General features: G+C 42.1%; 1 protein-coding gene across 2 annotated transcripts in view; it reads right to left on the bottom strand.

Annotated features, from left to right (window-relative positions):
- MAN1A2 (mannosidase alpha class 1A member 2) overlaps positions 1–18225 on the bottom strand; it is a 354032-nt gene that overhangs the window by 74389 nt on the left and 261418 nt on the right. For both annotated transcript variants that reach the window (XM_053705763.1, XM_053705764.1), the window contains one exon: positions 13329–13447. In XM_053705763.1, the coding sequence (XP_053561738.1) occupies positions 13329–13447 (119 nt within the window). The remainder of the gene's footprint in view (positions 1–13328; positions 13448–18225) is intronic.

Raw genomic sequence — 18225 nt, 5'->3', positions numbered from 1 at the left:
CAGCTGACCAAGATTTCAACCAAAGCGCTCTGCGCGCCACAATAGCAAAGCCAGAATTCTTAGCCGCTAACCTAGCCAATTGCAAAGTGGCGTCTAGGGTGAAATAATTAGCCAATTTGAGAGCATTGATTCTGTCCATAATCTCCTCATAAGGAGGAGAATCACTATCGACCGCCTTTACCAGCTCATCGAATCAGAAACACGCGGCTGTAGCGACAGGGACAATGCATGAAATTGGTTGTAGAAGGTAACCCTGCTGAACAAACATCTTTTTAAGTAAACCTTCTAATTTTTTATCCATAGGATCTTTGAAAGCACAACTATCTTCTATGGGTATAGTGGTGCGTTTGTTTAAAGTGGAAACCGCTCCCTCGACCTTGGGGACTGTCTGCCATAAGTCCTTTCTGGGGTCGACCATAGGAAACAATTTTTTAAATATGGGGGGAGGGACGAAAGGAATACCGGGCCTTTCCCATTCTTTATTTACAATGTCCGCCACCCGCTTGGGTATAGGAAAAGCTTCTGGGAGCCCCGGGACCTCTAGGAACTTGTCCATTTTACATAGTTTCTCTGGGATGACCAACTTGTCACAATCATCCAGAGTGGATAATACCTCCTTAAGCAGAATGCGGAGATGTTCCAACTTAAATTTAAACGTAATCACATCAGGTTCAGCTTGTTGAGAAATGTTCCCTGAATCAGTAATTTCTCCCTCAGACAAAACCTCCCTGGCCCCCTCAGACTGGTTTAGGGGCCCTTCAGAACCATTATTATCAGCGTCGTCATGCTCTTCAGTATCTAAAACAGAGCAGTCGCGCTTACGCTGATAAGTGTGCATTTTGGCTAAAATGTTTTTGACAGAATTATCCATTACAGCCGTTAATTGTTGCATAGTAAGGAGTATTGGCGCGCTAGATGTACTAGGGGCCTCCTGAGTGGGCAAGACTCGTGTAGACGAAGGAGGGAATGATGCAGTACCATGCTTACTCCCCTCACTTGAGGAATCATCTTGGGCATCATTGTCATTGTCACATAAATCACATTTATTTAAATGAGAAGGAACTCTGGCTTCCCCACATTCAGAACACAGTCTATCTGGTAGTTCAGACATGTTAAACAGGCATAAACTTGATAACAAAGTACAAAAAACGTTTTAAAATAAAACCGTTACTGTCACTTTAAATTTTAAACTGAACACACTTTATTACTGCAATTGCGAAAAAATATGAAGGAATTGTTCAAAATTCACCAAAATTTCACCACAGTGTCTTAAAGCCCTAAAAGTATTGCACACCAAATTTGGAAGCTTTAACCCTTAAAATAACGGAACCGGAGCCGTTTTTAACTTAAACCCCTTTACAGTCCCTGGTATCTGCTTTGCTGAGACCCAACCAAGCCCAAAGGGGAATACGATACCAAATGACGCCTTCAGAAAGTCTTTTCTATGTATCAGAGCTCCTCACACATGCGACTGCATGTCATGCCTCTCAAAAACAAGTGCGCAACACCGGCGCGAAAATGAGGCTCTGCCTATGATTTGGGAAAGCCCCTAAAGAATAAGGTGTCTAAAACAGTGCCTGCCGATATAATCAAAATACCCAGATTAAATGATTCCTCAAGGCTAAATATGTGTTAATAATGAATCGATTTAGCCCAGAAAAAGTCTACAGTCTTAATAAGCCCTTGTGAAGCCCTTATTTACTATCTTAATAAACATGGCTTACCGGATCCCATAGGGAAAATGACAGCTTCCAGCATTACATCGTCTTGTTAGAATGTGTCATACCTCAAGCAGCAAGAGACTGCTCACTGTTCCCCCAACTGAAGTTAATTCCTCTCAACAGTCCTGTGTGGAACAGCCATGGATTTTAGTAACGGTTGCTAAAATCATTTTCCTCATACAAACAGAAATCTTCATCTCTTTTCTGTTTCTGAGTAAATAGTACATACCAGCACTATTTTAAAATAACAAACTCTTGATTGAATAATAAAAACTACAGTTAAACACTAAAAAACTCTAAGCCATCTCCGTGGAGATGTTGCCTGTACAACGGCAAAGAGAATGACTGGGGTAGGCGGAGCCTAGGAGGGATCATGTGACCAGCTTTGCTGGGCTCTTTGCCATTTCCTGTTGGGGAAGAGAATATCCCACAAGTAAGGATGACGCCGTGGACCGGACACACCTATGTTGGAGAAATACAACGTTTCAGGCCTTTACTAGGCACCTAGTCATGTAAGTATACATGAGAAAACAGAAATACAACGTTTCAGGCTTTTACTAGGCCCCTAGTCATGTAAGCATACATGAGAAAACAAAAATACGACGTATTAGGCCTTTACTAGGCACCTAGTCATGTAAGTATACATGAGAAAACAAAAATACGACGTATTAGGCCTTTACTAGGCACCTAGTCATGTAAGTATACATGAGAAAACAGAAATACAACGTATTAGGCCTTTACTAGGCCCCTAGTCATGTAAGTATACATGAGAAAACAAAAATACAACGTTTCAGGCCTTTACTAGGCCCTTAGTCATGTAAGTATACATGAGAAAACAAAAATACAACGTTTCAGGCCTTTACTAGGCCTTTAGTCATGTAAGTATACATGAGAAAACAAAAATACAATGTTTCAGGCCTTTACTAGGCCCCTAGTCATGTAAGTATACATGAGAAAACAAAAATACAACGTTTCAGGCCTTTACTAGGCCCCTAGTCATGGCATCTGTTGTTACAATTGTCCAATCTGGTCTGCGAAAGGTCATACCCTTGGACAGATGGGCCAGAGATAACCACCAGAGAAGAGAATCTCTGGTTTCCTGATCCAGATTTAGTAGAGGGGACAAATCTGTGTAATCCCCATTCTACTGACTGAGCATGCATAATTGCAGCGGTCTGAGATGCAGGCGCGCGAATGGCACTATGTCCATCGCCGCTACCATTAAGCCGATTACTTCCATGCACTGAGCCACCGTGGGGCGCGGAATGGAGTGAAGAATACGGCAAGCATTTAGAAGTTTTGATAACCTGGACTCCGTCACGTAAATTTTCATTTCTACAGAATCTATAAGAGTCCCTAGGAAGGAAACCCTTGTGAGAGGAGATAGAGAACTCTTTTCTTCGTTCACTTTCCACCCATGCAACCTCAGGAATGCCAGAACTATCTCTGTATGAGATTTGGCAATTTGAAAGCTTGACGCCTGTATCAGGATGTCGTCCAGGTAAGGAGCCACCGCTATGCCTCGCGGTCTTAGGACCGCCAGAACAGAGCCCAGAACCTTTGTAAAAATTCTTGGGGCTGTAGCCAACCTGAATGGAAGAGCTACAAATTGGTAATGCCTGTCTAGAAAGGCAAACCTCAGGAACTGATGATGATTCTTGTGAATCGGAATGTGAAGGTAGGCATCCTTTAAGTCCACTGTGGTCATGTACTGACCCTCTTGGATCATGGGTAAAATGGTTCGAATAGTTTCCATCTTGAATGACGGAACTCTGAGGAATTTGTTTAGGATCTTTAAATCCAAAATTGGTCTGAAGGTTCCCTCTTTTTTGGGAACCACAAACAGATTTGAATAAAACCCCTGTCCTTGTTCCGACCGCGGAACTGGATGGATCACTCCCATTAAAAGGAGATCTTGTACGCAGCTTAGGAATGCCTCTTTCTTTATCTGGTTTGCAGATAATCTTGAAAGGTGAAATCTCCCTTGTGGAGGAGAAGCTTTGAAGTCCAGAAGATATCCCTGAGATATGATCTCCAACGCCCGAAGAGAGAGAGTCTGCCCCCTACCAGATCCGTCGTCGGATAGGGGGCCGCTCCTTCATGCTGTCTTAGAGGCAGCAGCAGGCTTTCTGGCCTGCTTGACCTTGTTCCAGGACTGGTTAGGTTTCCAGGCCTGCCTGGATTGAGCAAAAGTTCCCTCTTGTTTTGAAGCAGAGGAAGTTGATGCTGCACCTGCCTTGAAATTTCGAAAGGCACGAAAATTAGACTGTTTGGCCTTTGATTTGGCCCTGTCCTGAGGAAGGGTATGACCCTTACCTCCAGTAATGTCAGCAATAATTTCTTTCAAACCAGGCCCGAATAAGGTCTGCCCCTTGAAAGGAATGTTGAGTAATTTAGACTTTGAAGTCACATCAGCTGACCAGGATTTGAGCCATAGCGCCCTACGCGCCTGGATGGCGAATCCGAAAATCTTAGCCGTTAGTTTAGTCAAATGAACAATGGCATCAGAAACAAATGAGTTAGCTAGCTTAAGAGTTCTAAGCTTGTCAACAATTTCAGTCAATGGAGCTGTATGGATGGCCTCTTCCAGGGCCTCAAACCAGAATGCCGCCGCAGCAGTGGCAGGCGCAATGCATGCAAGGGGCTGTAAAATAAAACCTTGTTGAATAAACATTTTCTTAAGGTAACCCTCTAATTTTGTATCCATTGGATTTGAAAAAGCACAACTGTCATCAACCGGGATAGTGGTACGCTTTGCTAAAGTAGAAACTGCTCCCTCCACCTTAGGGACTGTCTGCCATAAGTCCCGTGTAGTGGCATCTATTGGAAACATTTTTCTAAATATAGGAGGTGGGGAAAAGGGCACACCGGGCCTATCCCACTCCTTACTAATAATTTCTGTAAGCCTTTTAGGTATTGGAAAAACATCAGTACTCACCGGCACTGCATAGTATTTATCCAGCCTACACAATTTCTCTGGCACTGCAATTGTGTCACAGTCATTCAGAGCAGCTAATCCCTCCCCAAGCAATACACGGAGGTTCTCAAGCTTAAATTTAAAATTAGAAATCTCTGAATCAGGTCTCCCCGATTCAGAGACGTCACCCACAGACTGAAGCTCTCCGTCCTCAGGTTCTGCATATTGTGACGCAGTATCAGACATGGCTCTTACAGCATCTACGCGCTCTGTATCTCATCTAACCCCAGAGCTATCGCGCTTGCCTCTCAATTCAGGCAATCTGGATAATACCTCTGACAGGGATTTATCCATGATTGCAGCCATGTCCTGCAAAGTAATCGCTATGGGCGTCCCTGATGTACTTGGCGCCATATTAGCGTGCATCCCTTGAGCGGGAGGCGAAGGGTCCGACACGTGGGGAGAGTTAGTCGGCATAACTTCCCCCTCGGCAGACCCCTCTGGTGACAATTCTTTTATAGATAAAGACTGATCTTTACTGTTTAAGGTGAAATCAATACATTTAGTACACATTCTCCTATGGGGCTCCACCATGGCTTTTAAACATAATGAACAAGTATCCTCTGTTTCAGACATGTTTGTACAGACTAGCAATGAGACTAGCAAGCTTGGAAAACACTTTAAAGCAAGTTAACAAGCAATATAAAAAACGTTACTGTGCCTTTAAGAGAAACAAATTTTGACAAAATTTGAAATAACAGTGAAAAAAGGTAACAAGTCAGCAGAGCATTGCACCCACTTGCAAATGGATGATTAACCCCTTAATACCAAAAACGGAATAATAAATGACAAAAACGTTTTTTAAACAGTCACAACAACTGCTACAGTCTACTGTGGTTGTTACCCTCCTCAAACACAACTTTGAAGCCTTTTGAGCCCTAAAGAGATGTCTTGTATCATGCAGAAGGAAGCAGAGTGTCTCAGTCTGTAATTCTAGCTGCACAGAAATAGGCCCCTCCCACACATATTACAACAGTGGAAAGCCTCAGGAAACTGTTTCTAGGCAAAAATCAAGCCAGCCATGTGGAAAAATACTAGGCCCCAATAAGTTTTGTCACCAAACATATATAAAAACGATTAACATGCCAGCAAACGTTTTATATTACACCTTTATAAGAGTATGTATCTCTGTTAATAAGCCTGATACCAGTCGCTATCACTGCATTTAAGGCTTAACTTACATTAATCCGGTATCAGCAGCATTTTTCTAGCAAATTCCATCCCTAGAAATATGTTAACTGCACATACCTTATTGCAGGAAAACCTACACGCCATTCCCCCTCTGAAGTTACCTCACTCCTCAGAATATGTGAGAACGGCAGTGGATCTTAGTTACTTCTGCTAAGAACATAGAAAGCACAGGCAGATTCTTCTTCTAATGCTGCCTGAGATGAAATAGTACACTCCGGTACCATTTAAAAATAACAAACTTTTGATTGAAGTTAAAAAAACTAACTATAATACACCACTCTCCTCGTACTACGTCCATCTTTGTTGAGAGTTGCAAGAGAATGACTGGATATGGCAGTGAGGGGAGGAGCTATATAGCAGCTCTGCTGTGGGTGATCCGCTTGCAACTTCCTGTTGGGAAGGAGAATATCCCACAAGTACTGGATGATTCGTGGACTGGATACACTTAACAAGAGAAACAGAAATACAACGTTTCAGGCCTTTACTAGCCCGCTAGTCATGTAAGTATACATGAGAAAACAAAAATACGTTTCAGGCCTTTACTAGCCCGCTAGTCATGTAAGTATACATGAGAAAACAAAAAACAGAATTTATGCTTACCTGATAAATTACTTTCTCTTGCGGTGTAGCCAGTCCACGGATTCATCCTTTACTTGTGGGATATTCTCATTCCCTACAGGAAGTAGCAAAGAGAGCACACAGCAAAGCTGTCCATATAGCTCCCCCTCTAGCTCCACCCCTCAGTCATTCGGCCAAAGGTTAGGAAGAAAAAGGAGAAACCATAGGGTGCAGTGGTGACTGTAGTTTAAACAAAAAAATTTTTTTAACTGACTTAAATGCCAGGGCGGGTCGTGGACTGGATACACCGCAAGAGAAAGTACTTTATCAGGTAAGCATAAATTCTGTTTTCTCTTGCAAGGTGTATCCAGTCCACGTATTCATCCTTTACTTGTGGGATACCAATACCAAAGCTTTAGGACACGGATGAAGGGAGGGAACAAGACAGGTACCTTAAACGGAAGACACCACTGCTTGCAAAAACTTTCTCCCAAAAATAGCCTCCGAAGAAGCAAAAGTATCGAATTTGTAAAATTTGGCAAAAGTATGCAGTGAAGACCAAGTCCCTGCCTTACAAATCTGTTCAACAGAAGCCTCATTTTTGAAAGCCCATGTGGAAGCCACTGCTCTGGTAGAATGAGCAGTAATTATTTCAGGAGGCTGCTGGCCAGTAGTCTCATAGGCCAAACGGATGATGCTTTTCAGCCAAAAGTAAAGAGAGGTAGCAGTCGCTTTCTGACCTCTCCTCTTACCAGAATAGATAACAAACAAGGAAAATGTTTGTCTGAAATCCTTAGTTGCTTGTAAATAGAACTTTAAAGCACGAACTACATCAAGATTGTGTAATAGATGTTCCTTCTTCGAGGATGGATTAGGACACAGAGAAGGAACAACTATTTCCTGGTTAATATTCTTGTTAGAAACAACTTTAGGAAGAAAACCAGGCTTGGTACGCAAAACTACCTTATCTGCATGGAACACCAGGTAAGGTGAATCACACTGTAAGGCAGATAATTCTGAAACTCTTCGAGCAGAAGAGATAGCTATCAAAAAACAAAACTTTCCAAGATAAGAACTTAATGTCTATGGAATGTAAAGGTTCAAACGGAACCCCTTGAAGAACTGAAAGAACTAGATTCCAACTCCATGGCGGAGCCACAGGATTGTAGACAGGCTTGATTCTGGCTAAAGCCTGAGCAAACGCTTGAACGTCTGGTACCTCTGCCAGACGCTTGTGTAACAGGATAGACAAAGCAGATATTTGTCCTTTTAAGGAACTAGCTGACAATCCTTTCTCCAGTCCTTCTTGGAGAAAGGACAATATCCTGGGAATCCTAATCTTACTCCATGAGTAGCCCTTGGATTCACACCAACAAAGATATTTCCGCCATATCTTATGGTAGATTTTCCTGGTGACAGGCTTTCTAGCCTGAATCAGAGTATCTATAACTGACTTAGAGAACCCACGCTTTGATAGAATTAAGCGTTCAATCTCCAAGCAGTCAGACGTAGAGAAACTAAATTTGGATGCTTGAACGGACCCTGTATTAGAAGATCCTGCCTCATTGGCAGTGTCCATGGTGGGACAGATGACATGTCCACTAGGTCTGCATACCAAGTCCTGCGTGGCCACGCAGGCGCTATCAGAATCACTGAAGCCTTCTCCTGCTTGATTCTGGCAACCAGACGCGGGAGGAGAGGAAACGGTGGAAAAATATAAGCCAGATTGAAGGACCAAGGCGCTGCTAGAGCATCTATCAATACCGCCTTGGGATCCCGGGACCTGGACCCGTAGAGAGGAAGTTTGGTGTTCTGATGGGACGCCATCAGATCCAGCTCTGGTGCCCCATAGCTGAGCAAATACCTCCGGGTGGAGTTCCCACTCCCCCGGGTGAAAAGTCTGAAGACTTAGAAAATCCGCCTCCCAGTTGTCTACTCCTGGGATGTGAATTGCTGAAAGATGGCAGGAGTGATCCTTCACCCACCTGATTATTTTGGATACTTCCGTCATCGCTAGGGAACTCTTTGTTCCCCCCTGATGATTGACGTAAGCTACAGTCGTGATGTTGTCCGACTGAAATCTGATGAATTTGGCCGCCGCTAGTTGAGGCCATGCCTGAAGAGCGTTGAATATCACCCTCAGTTCCAGAATGTTTATCGGGAGAAGAGTTTCTTTCCAAGACCATAAGCCCTGAGCTTTCAGGGAGTCCCAGACCGCACCCCAGCCTAAAATCGGTCGTTACGATGATCCACTCTGGCCTGCGGAAACATATTCCTTGAGACAGGTGATCCTGAGACAACCACCAGAGAAGAGAATCTTTGGTCTCCTAGTCCAACTGAATTTGAGGAGACAAATCTGCATAATCCCCATTCCACTGTTTGAGCATGCAGAGTTGCAGTGGTCTGAGGTGTATCCGAGCAAAAGGGACTATGTCCATTGCCGCAACCATTAGTCCGATTGTCTCCATGCACTGAGCCACAGATGGCCGAAGAATGGAATAAAGAGCTCGGCAAGTAGTTAAGAGTTTTAGCTTTCTGACCTCCGTCAGAAATATTTTAATTTCTACCAAGTCTATGAGGGTCCCTAAGAATGGAACTCTTGTGAGGGGGGAGAGAGAACTCTTTTTGATGTTCACCTTCCACCTGTGAGACCTCAGAAAGGCCAATACAATCTCTGTGTGAGACTTTGTTCTTTGGAAAGTTGATGCCTGAATTAAGATGTCGTCTAGGTAAGGCGCCACTGCTATGCCCCGCGGTCTTAGAACCGCCAGGAGGGACCCTAGCACCTTTGTGAAAATTCTGGGAGCAGTGGCCAACCCAAAAGGAAGAGCCACAAACTGAAAATGCTTGTCCAGAAATGCGAACCTGAGAAACTGGTGATGATCTTTGTGGATAGGAATGTGCAGATACGCATCCTATAGATCCACGGTAGTCATATATTGACCCTCCTGGATCATTGGTAAGATTGTCCGAATGGTCTCCATCTTGAATGATGGGACTCTGAGGAATTTGTTTAGAATTTTGAAATCCAGGATTGGTCTGAAAGTTCCTTCTTTTTTTGGGAACCCCAGTCCTTGTTCTGCAATTGGAACTGGGTAGATCACTCCCATTGTATGTAGATCTTCTACACAGCGTAAAAACTCCTCTTTCTTTGTCTGATCTGTAGACAGACGAGAAATGTGGAACCTTCCCCTTGGAGGAGAGTCCTTGAATTCTAGAAGGTATCCCTGGGCTACAATCTCTAATGCCTAAGGATCGTGTACATCTCTTGCCCAGGCCTGAGCGAAAAAGAGTCTGCCCCCTACTAGATCCGGTCCCAGATCGGGGGCTACCCCTTCATGCTGTCTTGGTGGCAGCTGCAGGCTTTTTGGCCTGTTTTTCCTTATTGCAGCCCTGGTAAGGTTTCCAGTTTGCCTTGGGCTGTGAAGCGTTACCCTCTTGCTTTGCAGCCGGAGAGGATGAAGCAGGCCGTTCCTGAAATTGCGAAAGGAACGAAAATTAGCTTTGTTCTTTGTTTTAAAGGCTTTGTCCTGAGGGAGAGCATGGTCTTTTCCCCCGGTGATATCTGAAATAATCTCTTTCAATTCAGGCCCGAATAGGGTCTTCCCTTTGAAAGGAATGTTCAAAAGCTTGGATTTAGACACATCGGCCGACCAGCACTTTAGCCATAGCGCCCTGCGCGCCAAATGGTGAAACCTGAATTTTTCGCCGCTAACTTAGCTATTTGGAAAGCGGCGTCAGTGATAAAAGAATTAGCTAGCTTTAGAGCCTTAATTCTATCCATAATTTCCTCATATGAGGTCTCCGTCTGGAGCGAGTCTTCCAGCGCCTCAAACCAGAAAGCAGCTGCAGTAGTTACAGGAATAATGCAGGCAATAGGTTGGAGAAGAAAACCTTGTTGAACAAAAATTTTCTTAAGTAAACCCTCTATTTTTTTATCCATAGGGTCTTTAAAAGCACAACTGTCTTCAATTGGTATGGTTGTGCGTTTAGCTAGTGTAGAAACAGCCCCCTCCACCTTAGGGACCATCTGCCAGGAGTCCCGCATGGGGTCAGATATGGGGAACATTTTCTTAAAAACAGGAGGGGGGACAAAAGGGACACCTGGCCTATCCCACTCCCTAGTAACGATATCCGCAATCCTCTTAGGGACCGGAAACGCGTCCCAATTTCTTTGGGATCACTAAAGGGTCACAGTCATCCAGAGTAGCTAATACCTCCCTAAGTAAAACACGGAGGTGTTCTAGTTTAAATTTAAAAGCCAAAGTATCTGAATCTGTCTGGGGAGGAACCCTTCCTGAATCAGAGACTTCTCCCTCAGACATCAAATCCCTCGCTCCCACTTCAGAGCGTTGTGAGGGTATATCGGATACGGCTACCAAAGCGTCAGAATGCTCATAATCTGTTCTTAAAACGGAGCTATCACGCTTTGCAGGTAACACGGGCAGTTTAGATAAGAAGGCTGTAAGAGAATTATCCATGACTGCCGCTATGTCTTGTAATGTAAAAGGGTTAGACGCACTAGAGGTACTAGGCGTCACTTGCGCGGGCATAACTGGTTGTGACACTTGGGGAGAGGCAGACGGGCTACCCTTGTTACCTTCAGTCTGAGAATCATCTTGGGCCACATTCTTAAGTGCAACAATATGATCTTTAAAGTGTATAGACATATCAGTACAAGTGGGACACATTCTGAGAGGGGGTTCCACCATGGCTTCTAAACACATTGAACAAGGATTTTCCTTAGTGTTAGACATGTTTAACAGACTAGTAGAGTACACAAACAGGCTTGGAATCACTTTAATCAAATAAAAAACACAATTTGAAAAAAATGTTACTGTGCCTTTAAGAGATAAAAAGAGCACACAATTTTACAAAACGGTGAAAAATGCAGCAATCTTTCTGAAATGTTCACAGTATGTAGCTAAAGCCTTAATAAAATTGCACCCCAAGTTTCAAAACGATTAACCCCTTAATGCCCAAACCGGAGCAGCCTAAAGCCAACACCTGGTTAAATCACTACAGCACCTTGCCACAGCCTTGCTGTGGCCCTACCTTCCCTTAGTGATCAGATTTGGGGGAAATATAGCTTCTTTTAGGCCCTCAAACATCAGCAGGACCCTCCATGTGAAACAGCATGAACTTATCTGCAATTCTAAGTGCTGCATCTGAGGCAATTAGGCCCCTCCCACTCTACGCCGGAGCTGTGAGGCTTAGTAAATCACTCCCAAGTGACTAAAATACAGCCATGTGGAATAACCCCAGAAAAAAACCCAAAAGGGCTTTCAAAGTGTCTTGCAAAACGATTTTTCCTTAGCCAAACAATCGATTGCCCTGAATAAGTGTCAACCAGTATATTAGCCCTATTATGTAAGCAATTCAATTCCTTACTAAGTCTGTGAACATAGCTTACCCTCCCCTCATGGGGATATTGTCAGTCTTCTAGCATTATCTCAGTCTTGTCTAGAAATAAATGACTGAACATACCTTATTGCAGATCACCCTGCAAACTGTTCCCCCAACTGAAGTTTTCTGGTACTCCTAAGTCCTGTGTGGGAACAGCAGTGGATTTTAGTTACAACATGCTAAAATCATTTTCCTCTCAGCAGAAATCTTCATCACTTTTCTGCTAGAGAGTAAATAGTACCAACCAGTACCATTTAAAATAACAAACTTTTGATTGAAGATAATAAAACTACAATTCTAACACCACATTCACTTTACACTCCCGAGAGAGACCCTAGTGCTTAGAGCCAGCAAAGAGAATGACTGGGGGGTGGAGCTAGAGGGGGAGCTATATGGACAGCTTTGCTGTGTGCTCTCATTGCTACTTCCTGTAGGGAATGAGAATATCCCACAAGTAAATGATGAATCTGTGGACTGGATACACCTTGCAAGAGAAATACAACGTTTCAGGCCTTTACTAGCCCCCTAGTCATGTAAGTATACATGAGGGAAAAAAATACAACGTTTAAGGCCTTTACTAGGCCCCTAGTCATGTAAGTATACATGACTAAGGGCATAGTAAAGGCCTGAAACGTATTTGTGTTTTCTCTGGACCCCATGTAAAGAATAAAGGTCTTTTTTCTTGCCAGATTGGAGTCTGGAGTCACTGTGTTGCTGTTTGGATAAGAGGACTTGGCAAGTCTTTTATTCTATGCCATCTAAATTAAGAAGAGGTGTGCCGTTTTCCAACCTTGTATGAAGCTATTACTGGTTCTTGCATAACCATTAACATATTCCACGGCAGTGAGCACAATGTTATCTATATGGCACACATGAACTAGCACAGTCTGGCTGCTGTGCAAGATTTAAAAAGCCCTGATATAAGGGGCGGCCTGCAGTGCTTACAAACAGGCAAACTTAGAGGTTATAAAGTATCTTAATATAATAATGTTGTTAATGCAAAGCTGGAGAATGGGTAGTAAAGGCATAATCTATCTTTTAAGAAAAATTAAGTAGACTGCCCCTGTAAAGCTTGTGGTTGGTTCGGATCGCGTTCATCGGCCTGTAGGCCGGGATAAACGTTTTATAAACTGGTTTCTGAAGTGAGCAAAGTAAAGAAGTGTTGCGGTGAGGTAAGCTGAATAGAGGAGAGAAAGATTCAGGTAACAAAGTAGAAGGTAATAAACAGAGAATATCATGTGGTCATAAAGAAAACTTATTAGACGCAGATAAAACAGGGATGGGGTTATAGAAAAAAAATGCAAATAGAGAGCGTCAAAGGCCAGGGTCAAGGGACAGGGTATTGCAAGACAATCAGATGAAAATAATTAATTAATAGAGATATCTGCTAGAACAACCCCTATGGTATGGACAGGCAAGTTACATACAGTTATAGAGGGAAGGACAGATGAGCGACGTACAGCAAAACCACTCACCACACTGAAGTCCAGGCTGTTTTGTACCCACTCCTGCCCATCTCTGAACTCTTCCAACAACCCCATGATGTATAGTGTGTCCAGCGCATCCACTATGGTGGCTCCCATCTGCGAGTTCCCTGCAGGGACACAGAAGAGTGTCAGGTCTAGTTCTCACCTGACTGAGGCTTGCAGAATACACTTATATGTGAAATTACTACTCAGTTATACAATGATGCAAGTCTAACGACACAACCATTAAAACATGGAGGAGTAAAATGAACGTGTCTAGAAGGAACCAACTGCAGCCTATAAAACTATGTGCCCCTGGGCTGCCAGACAGAGATGTTCAGCACAACAGCCCTCTCAGGCCAGGTTTCCATGGAGTTGGTAAAGTTTAAACATTTATCTACATCAAAATCTATGAAGAATTTTTATATTATCAGCAGTTTCCAAACTTTACCACCTCAATGGAAACCAGGCTTCAGGCAGTGAGGTTAAAAGGCTGAACATACAGTCAGTTTGTAAGCCTAATGTATCCTCAAGGGAAAAATAACCAGGATCCCTCCTCTGGGTTTGCAGTGTGTTTTGTGAGAATACTGTGTGTTAGCAGCAGGATTAGTTTCACAATTAATATCAGGATATTTGTTTTCAAACAAACACCAATTTTATTTTTATTTGAGTTGTGACAAGCACAGAATGGTAAAAAGGACACAAAGGAATTAAAGCTCTAAAGAAATAAAATACAAAATAAAATGATGCAATCAAATAGCGACACAAACATTTTGCACAGAGGGAGATGTACAGAATATTTTAGTGCAGAGGACATAAAAGGGACAGTAAAGTCAAAAATAAACTTTCATGATTCGGATAGAGCAGCAATTTTAAACAACTTTCCAATTTACTTGTGTTATCAAATTTGCTTTGTTCCCTTGGCATCTTTTATTGAAGAGTAAGATTAATGTTGACTTTACTGTCCCTTTAATAAATGTGTATACACTTGCCTAAGGGGGTACTTTTGAATCATTCTCACATATAATTGCAGACATGACAAGAGTTAAATTGGTGCAATAAAACTAGTGACATTACCAAAATGACATGACTGTTCAGAGGAGGAGTGCCGGATATTTCGGGGCTGACCTTACTAGGCAGGATCAGACTGATAGACTTCAGGAATGTTCTCCTCTGTGAAAAACACAACTGTGCTAACAGAGGCTGCTCCTGGGTGCTAACTCGCCATAAAACATCTAATGAGCTGTTCATTCCTGGCAGACTGCTTCTCTTTCTGTGTGTATTTGTAGTATGACCCTGGGGACGTCTCCCTAAGGGTGATGGGGGAAACCAGAAGTGGACTCCTTGCACAATGGGCTTAGAGAAATATGGCTGCACCTCACTGATGCGGAAACGATTGTCTGGGGTTGTCATTTGCCTGCTACCTCGGGGCTGGACTGACCTTACTAGGTGGGATCAGACTGATCTACACTCTGAAAAGCACAACTGGGCTAAAAGAAGTAACTCACCATAGGACAAGCTACTGAGCTTAACTCACCATAGGACAAGCTACTGAGCTTAACTCACCATAGGACAAGCTACTGAGCTTAACTCACCATAGGACAAGCTACTGAGCTTAACTCACCATAGGACAAGCTACTGAGCTTAACTCACCATAGGACAAGCTACTGAGCTTAACTCACCATAGGAAAAGCTACTGAGCTTAACTCACCATAGGACAAGCTACTGAGCTTAACTTACCATAGGACAAGCTACTGAGCTTAACTTACCATAGGACAAGCTACTGAGCTTAACTTACCATAGGACAAGCTACTGAGCTTAACTCACCATAGGAAAAGCTACTGAGCTTAACTCACCATAGGACAAGCTACTGAGCTTAACTTACCATAGGACAAGCTACTGAGCTGGTAGAGCAATTCTCTGTTTGCATTGGACTAGTGTTTTGTCACTAAGTGACAGGTAATGAGTTCATCTAATACACACAGTAATATTTATTTTGTGTATTTGTGCAACACTCTTTAAATCAATCTTAAAATGATACACAGATTTTTACCAAGGAACATTGAACATAAATATCTGTTTCCTCTTTAAGTGTTTCCAATGACTTGTTATACCAGCTGCAGAGTATAACGAGTATATTTCTGCATATGAAACGGCTACTTTTGCTCATCAAATACGCAACCCGTTTAAATGCACTTACATCCTTATCTATTTCTCTCTACACCTCTCCTTATCTTTTTTTGTCTATACACAAAGGCTGATACTTAGAGAGAACAATTCAAGATGAACATTTTAGTATCTTTCACTCGCAAACCCCTCTGAGCTGTTGCGGATTATTGTTCATATGACTTTGCTTTAGAGAATACAAACATTTTCATATTTTCAGCATAGGTGGTGGTTTTAACAGTCAAAATCAGTTTTATCAAATAACAAGACAAACGAGTTATTTGTAAGCAATTTAAAGGAACATGAAAGCCCAAATTTTTCTTTCATGATTCAGATAGAGAATACAATTTTAAACAATGGATATACATTACTACCCTTTGAAAGAGAGGAATAAATACAGCACTCGTGATTATGGAATAACTACATTTTGCATTTTATTAGCCCTCTAAAAGGCAGAGCAACCACCAAACTGTGTGTATACATACAAAACATATAAACCTGATTAAAAACGGTAAACAAGTACTAAACGGTACTGCTGTCACAGAATTATAAACTATTACACCTTGAGATACAGATAATAATCATTGTTACAATGTATACATAGCACAATTAGTACAATTGATATGCAGCATATGAGAAAATATTGCATAGATAACCTCCAATAATAGTCCAGAACTGAACCGTCCCAGAATCGAAGTCACCGCAACGTCGAGCTACTTATTAAGTCAGGTACTCACATACCACAAAAGCCGCAGGCGTTTCGCTTTCGGCAAAATAACTTACACAAAGTAGACTCCTCTCGTGACGTCAAACCGGGGGATGTATCATATGTTGGTTGCCATAGTTTAGACAGCGCCGACTCCCCTCTGCTGATTGGGTCACTGCTCCAACAACAAAATCATAGGAGACTTCCACAAAGATGATATATTATATACCGCAAACTCACAGCGGCAGCAAGCATCTTCAAACATCAACGTATGGGAAAATACAGGCAAATTGCTTCACCTGTGCTGTGTCCCAAACAAAGTTAAAATACAGCGTTGATTCTTACTGCAGTGGCTTCCAAAGATGTAAGAACCATTACTTGGAATTTTCTGTAATCAAACGAAACTTATCTTTTCCTAGGGTCGCAGATATTCACTTCCTTGCGTACACCTAGGGGCCATACATACATTGGCACCTGAGATATTTCATAATCAATACCACCAAGTGATTTAAACCAGCAGCTAAAGTTCACCTTTATAGAAGTCGAGTGGTAGAAAGTAAAGTCCTTTACCATAGTGGGACACAATCAAGTGTCTAACATGTGAAATAAATGCACATCATGCCCATGCCAACGCACGTTTCACCCCATCAACAACTTGTGCAGACCGGAGCCTCATCAGGGCATATACTTTTACCCAGAATTCTCCATCTTTCTATAGCACCTTGATGGAATTACAGGTTAATTAGACATCAGCTGAATAAGGTGGACCATTCCACCTTAAGTAAACATACCAAAACAGCTAATTCTTCCAATTTTTTACAATATGTTAGATAGGAGACTGGCATAATCACCCTGAACATTTATTTTTATATATATATATATATATATATATATATATATATATATATATATATATATATATATATATATATTAATATATATATATACATACATCAGACCTATGAATTACTCCTAGACTTGAGACTATAGGCAAATACGTATTATAAATATACTAGCCATTTCTAAAGCACATGGGAGGGCATACAGATTATTTTTAGAGAAAGGATGCAAATTCAAACTTATCATTCAAACCCCTAGGAATTTTAGTGCCAAGCCTAAAAATTCACCTGACATAAAAAATTGGAAGAATTTGCTGTTTTGGTATGTTTTTTACTTAAGATGGAATGGTCCACCTTATTCAGCTGATGTCTAATTTACCTGTAATTCCAGCAAGGTGCTATAAAAAGATGGAGAATAAACATGGGCCTACTTAGCCAGTTAGTTTAGCGGACGCCCTTTCCTTTCTAGTGTATTCTGTTGTGTACGGCTTATGCACGTATAAAGTGTCTGGGCCACCTAGAAGTACTCCTGTAAAAGTTATAGCCCCCTCCCCCTATTTATCTAGTTATGCTTAACTCAGTAATATACCCAAGGCCATGGTTAATAAAAGAAGACAGATGGGGCGCCTCATGTGTGGTATCATCAGGTATATAAAGATTATAATGAAAGATCAAGCCAAATGGGTACTCACATATTACATAAGCACACTTATGCGCTAGTAGGTACAGGCTGTAGATTTGGACAGGTGTACAGCTCATCCACATTAGAGTTTTTTTTTCTTTTGTGCTGCAGTACTGAGAGGGAGTGAAACACAAATACAGGCACTACATGTGCAGATCATTGTGTTCACTAAAACAAATTCCCAAATGGGTACTCAAATTTAAGCTGAGCACAGATATGTGCTGGTAGAAGCAGGCTGGCAGATTGGGGAGAGGTGCGTCAGCTCACCCATCTATAGAGATCCAATGGAGGCTGTAGAAGTTAGCAAGGTTAGTCTCTCAAATATTAGTCAGGATGGCAGGCAGGTAGGATGAATCCCCTCAGAGAGTTGTTTCCATAAAAAAATATATGTATTTATTAAAATACATAATTTATGCTTACCTGATAAATTTATTTCTCTTGTAGTGTAGTCAGTCCACGGGTCATCCATTACTTATGGGATATATTCTCCTTCCCAACAGGAAGTTGCAAGAG

Source organism: Bombina bombina, chromosome 3 (genome assembly GCF_027579735.1).
Source record: "Bombina bombina isolate aBomBom1 chromosome 3, aBomBom1.pri, whole genome shotgun sequence".
Lineage (NCBI taxonomy): Eukaryota > Metazoa > Chordata > Amphibia > Anura > Bombinatoridae > Bombina > Bombina bombina.
The sequence above is the reverse complement of the archived record's forward strand: the minus strand, read 5'-3'. Positions and strand labels throughout refer to the sequence as shown.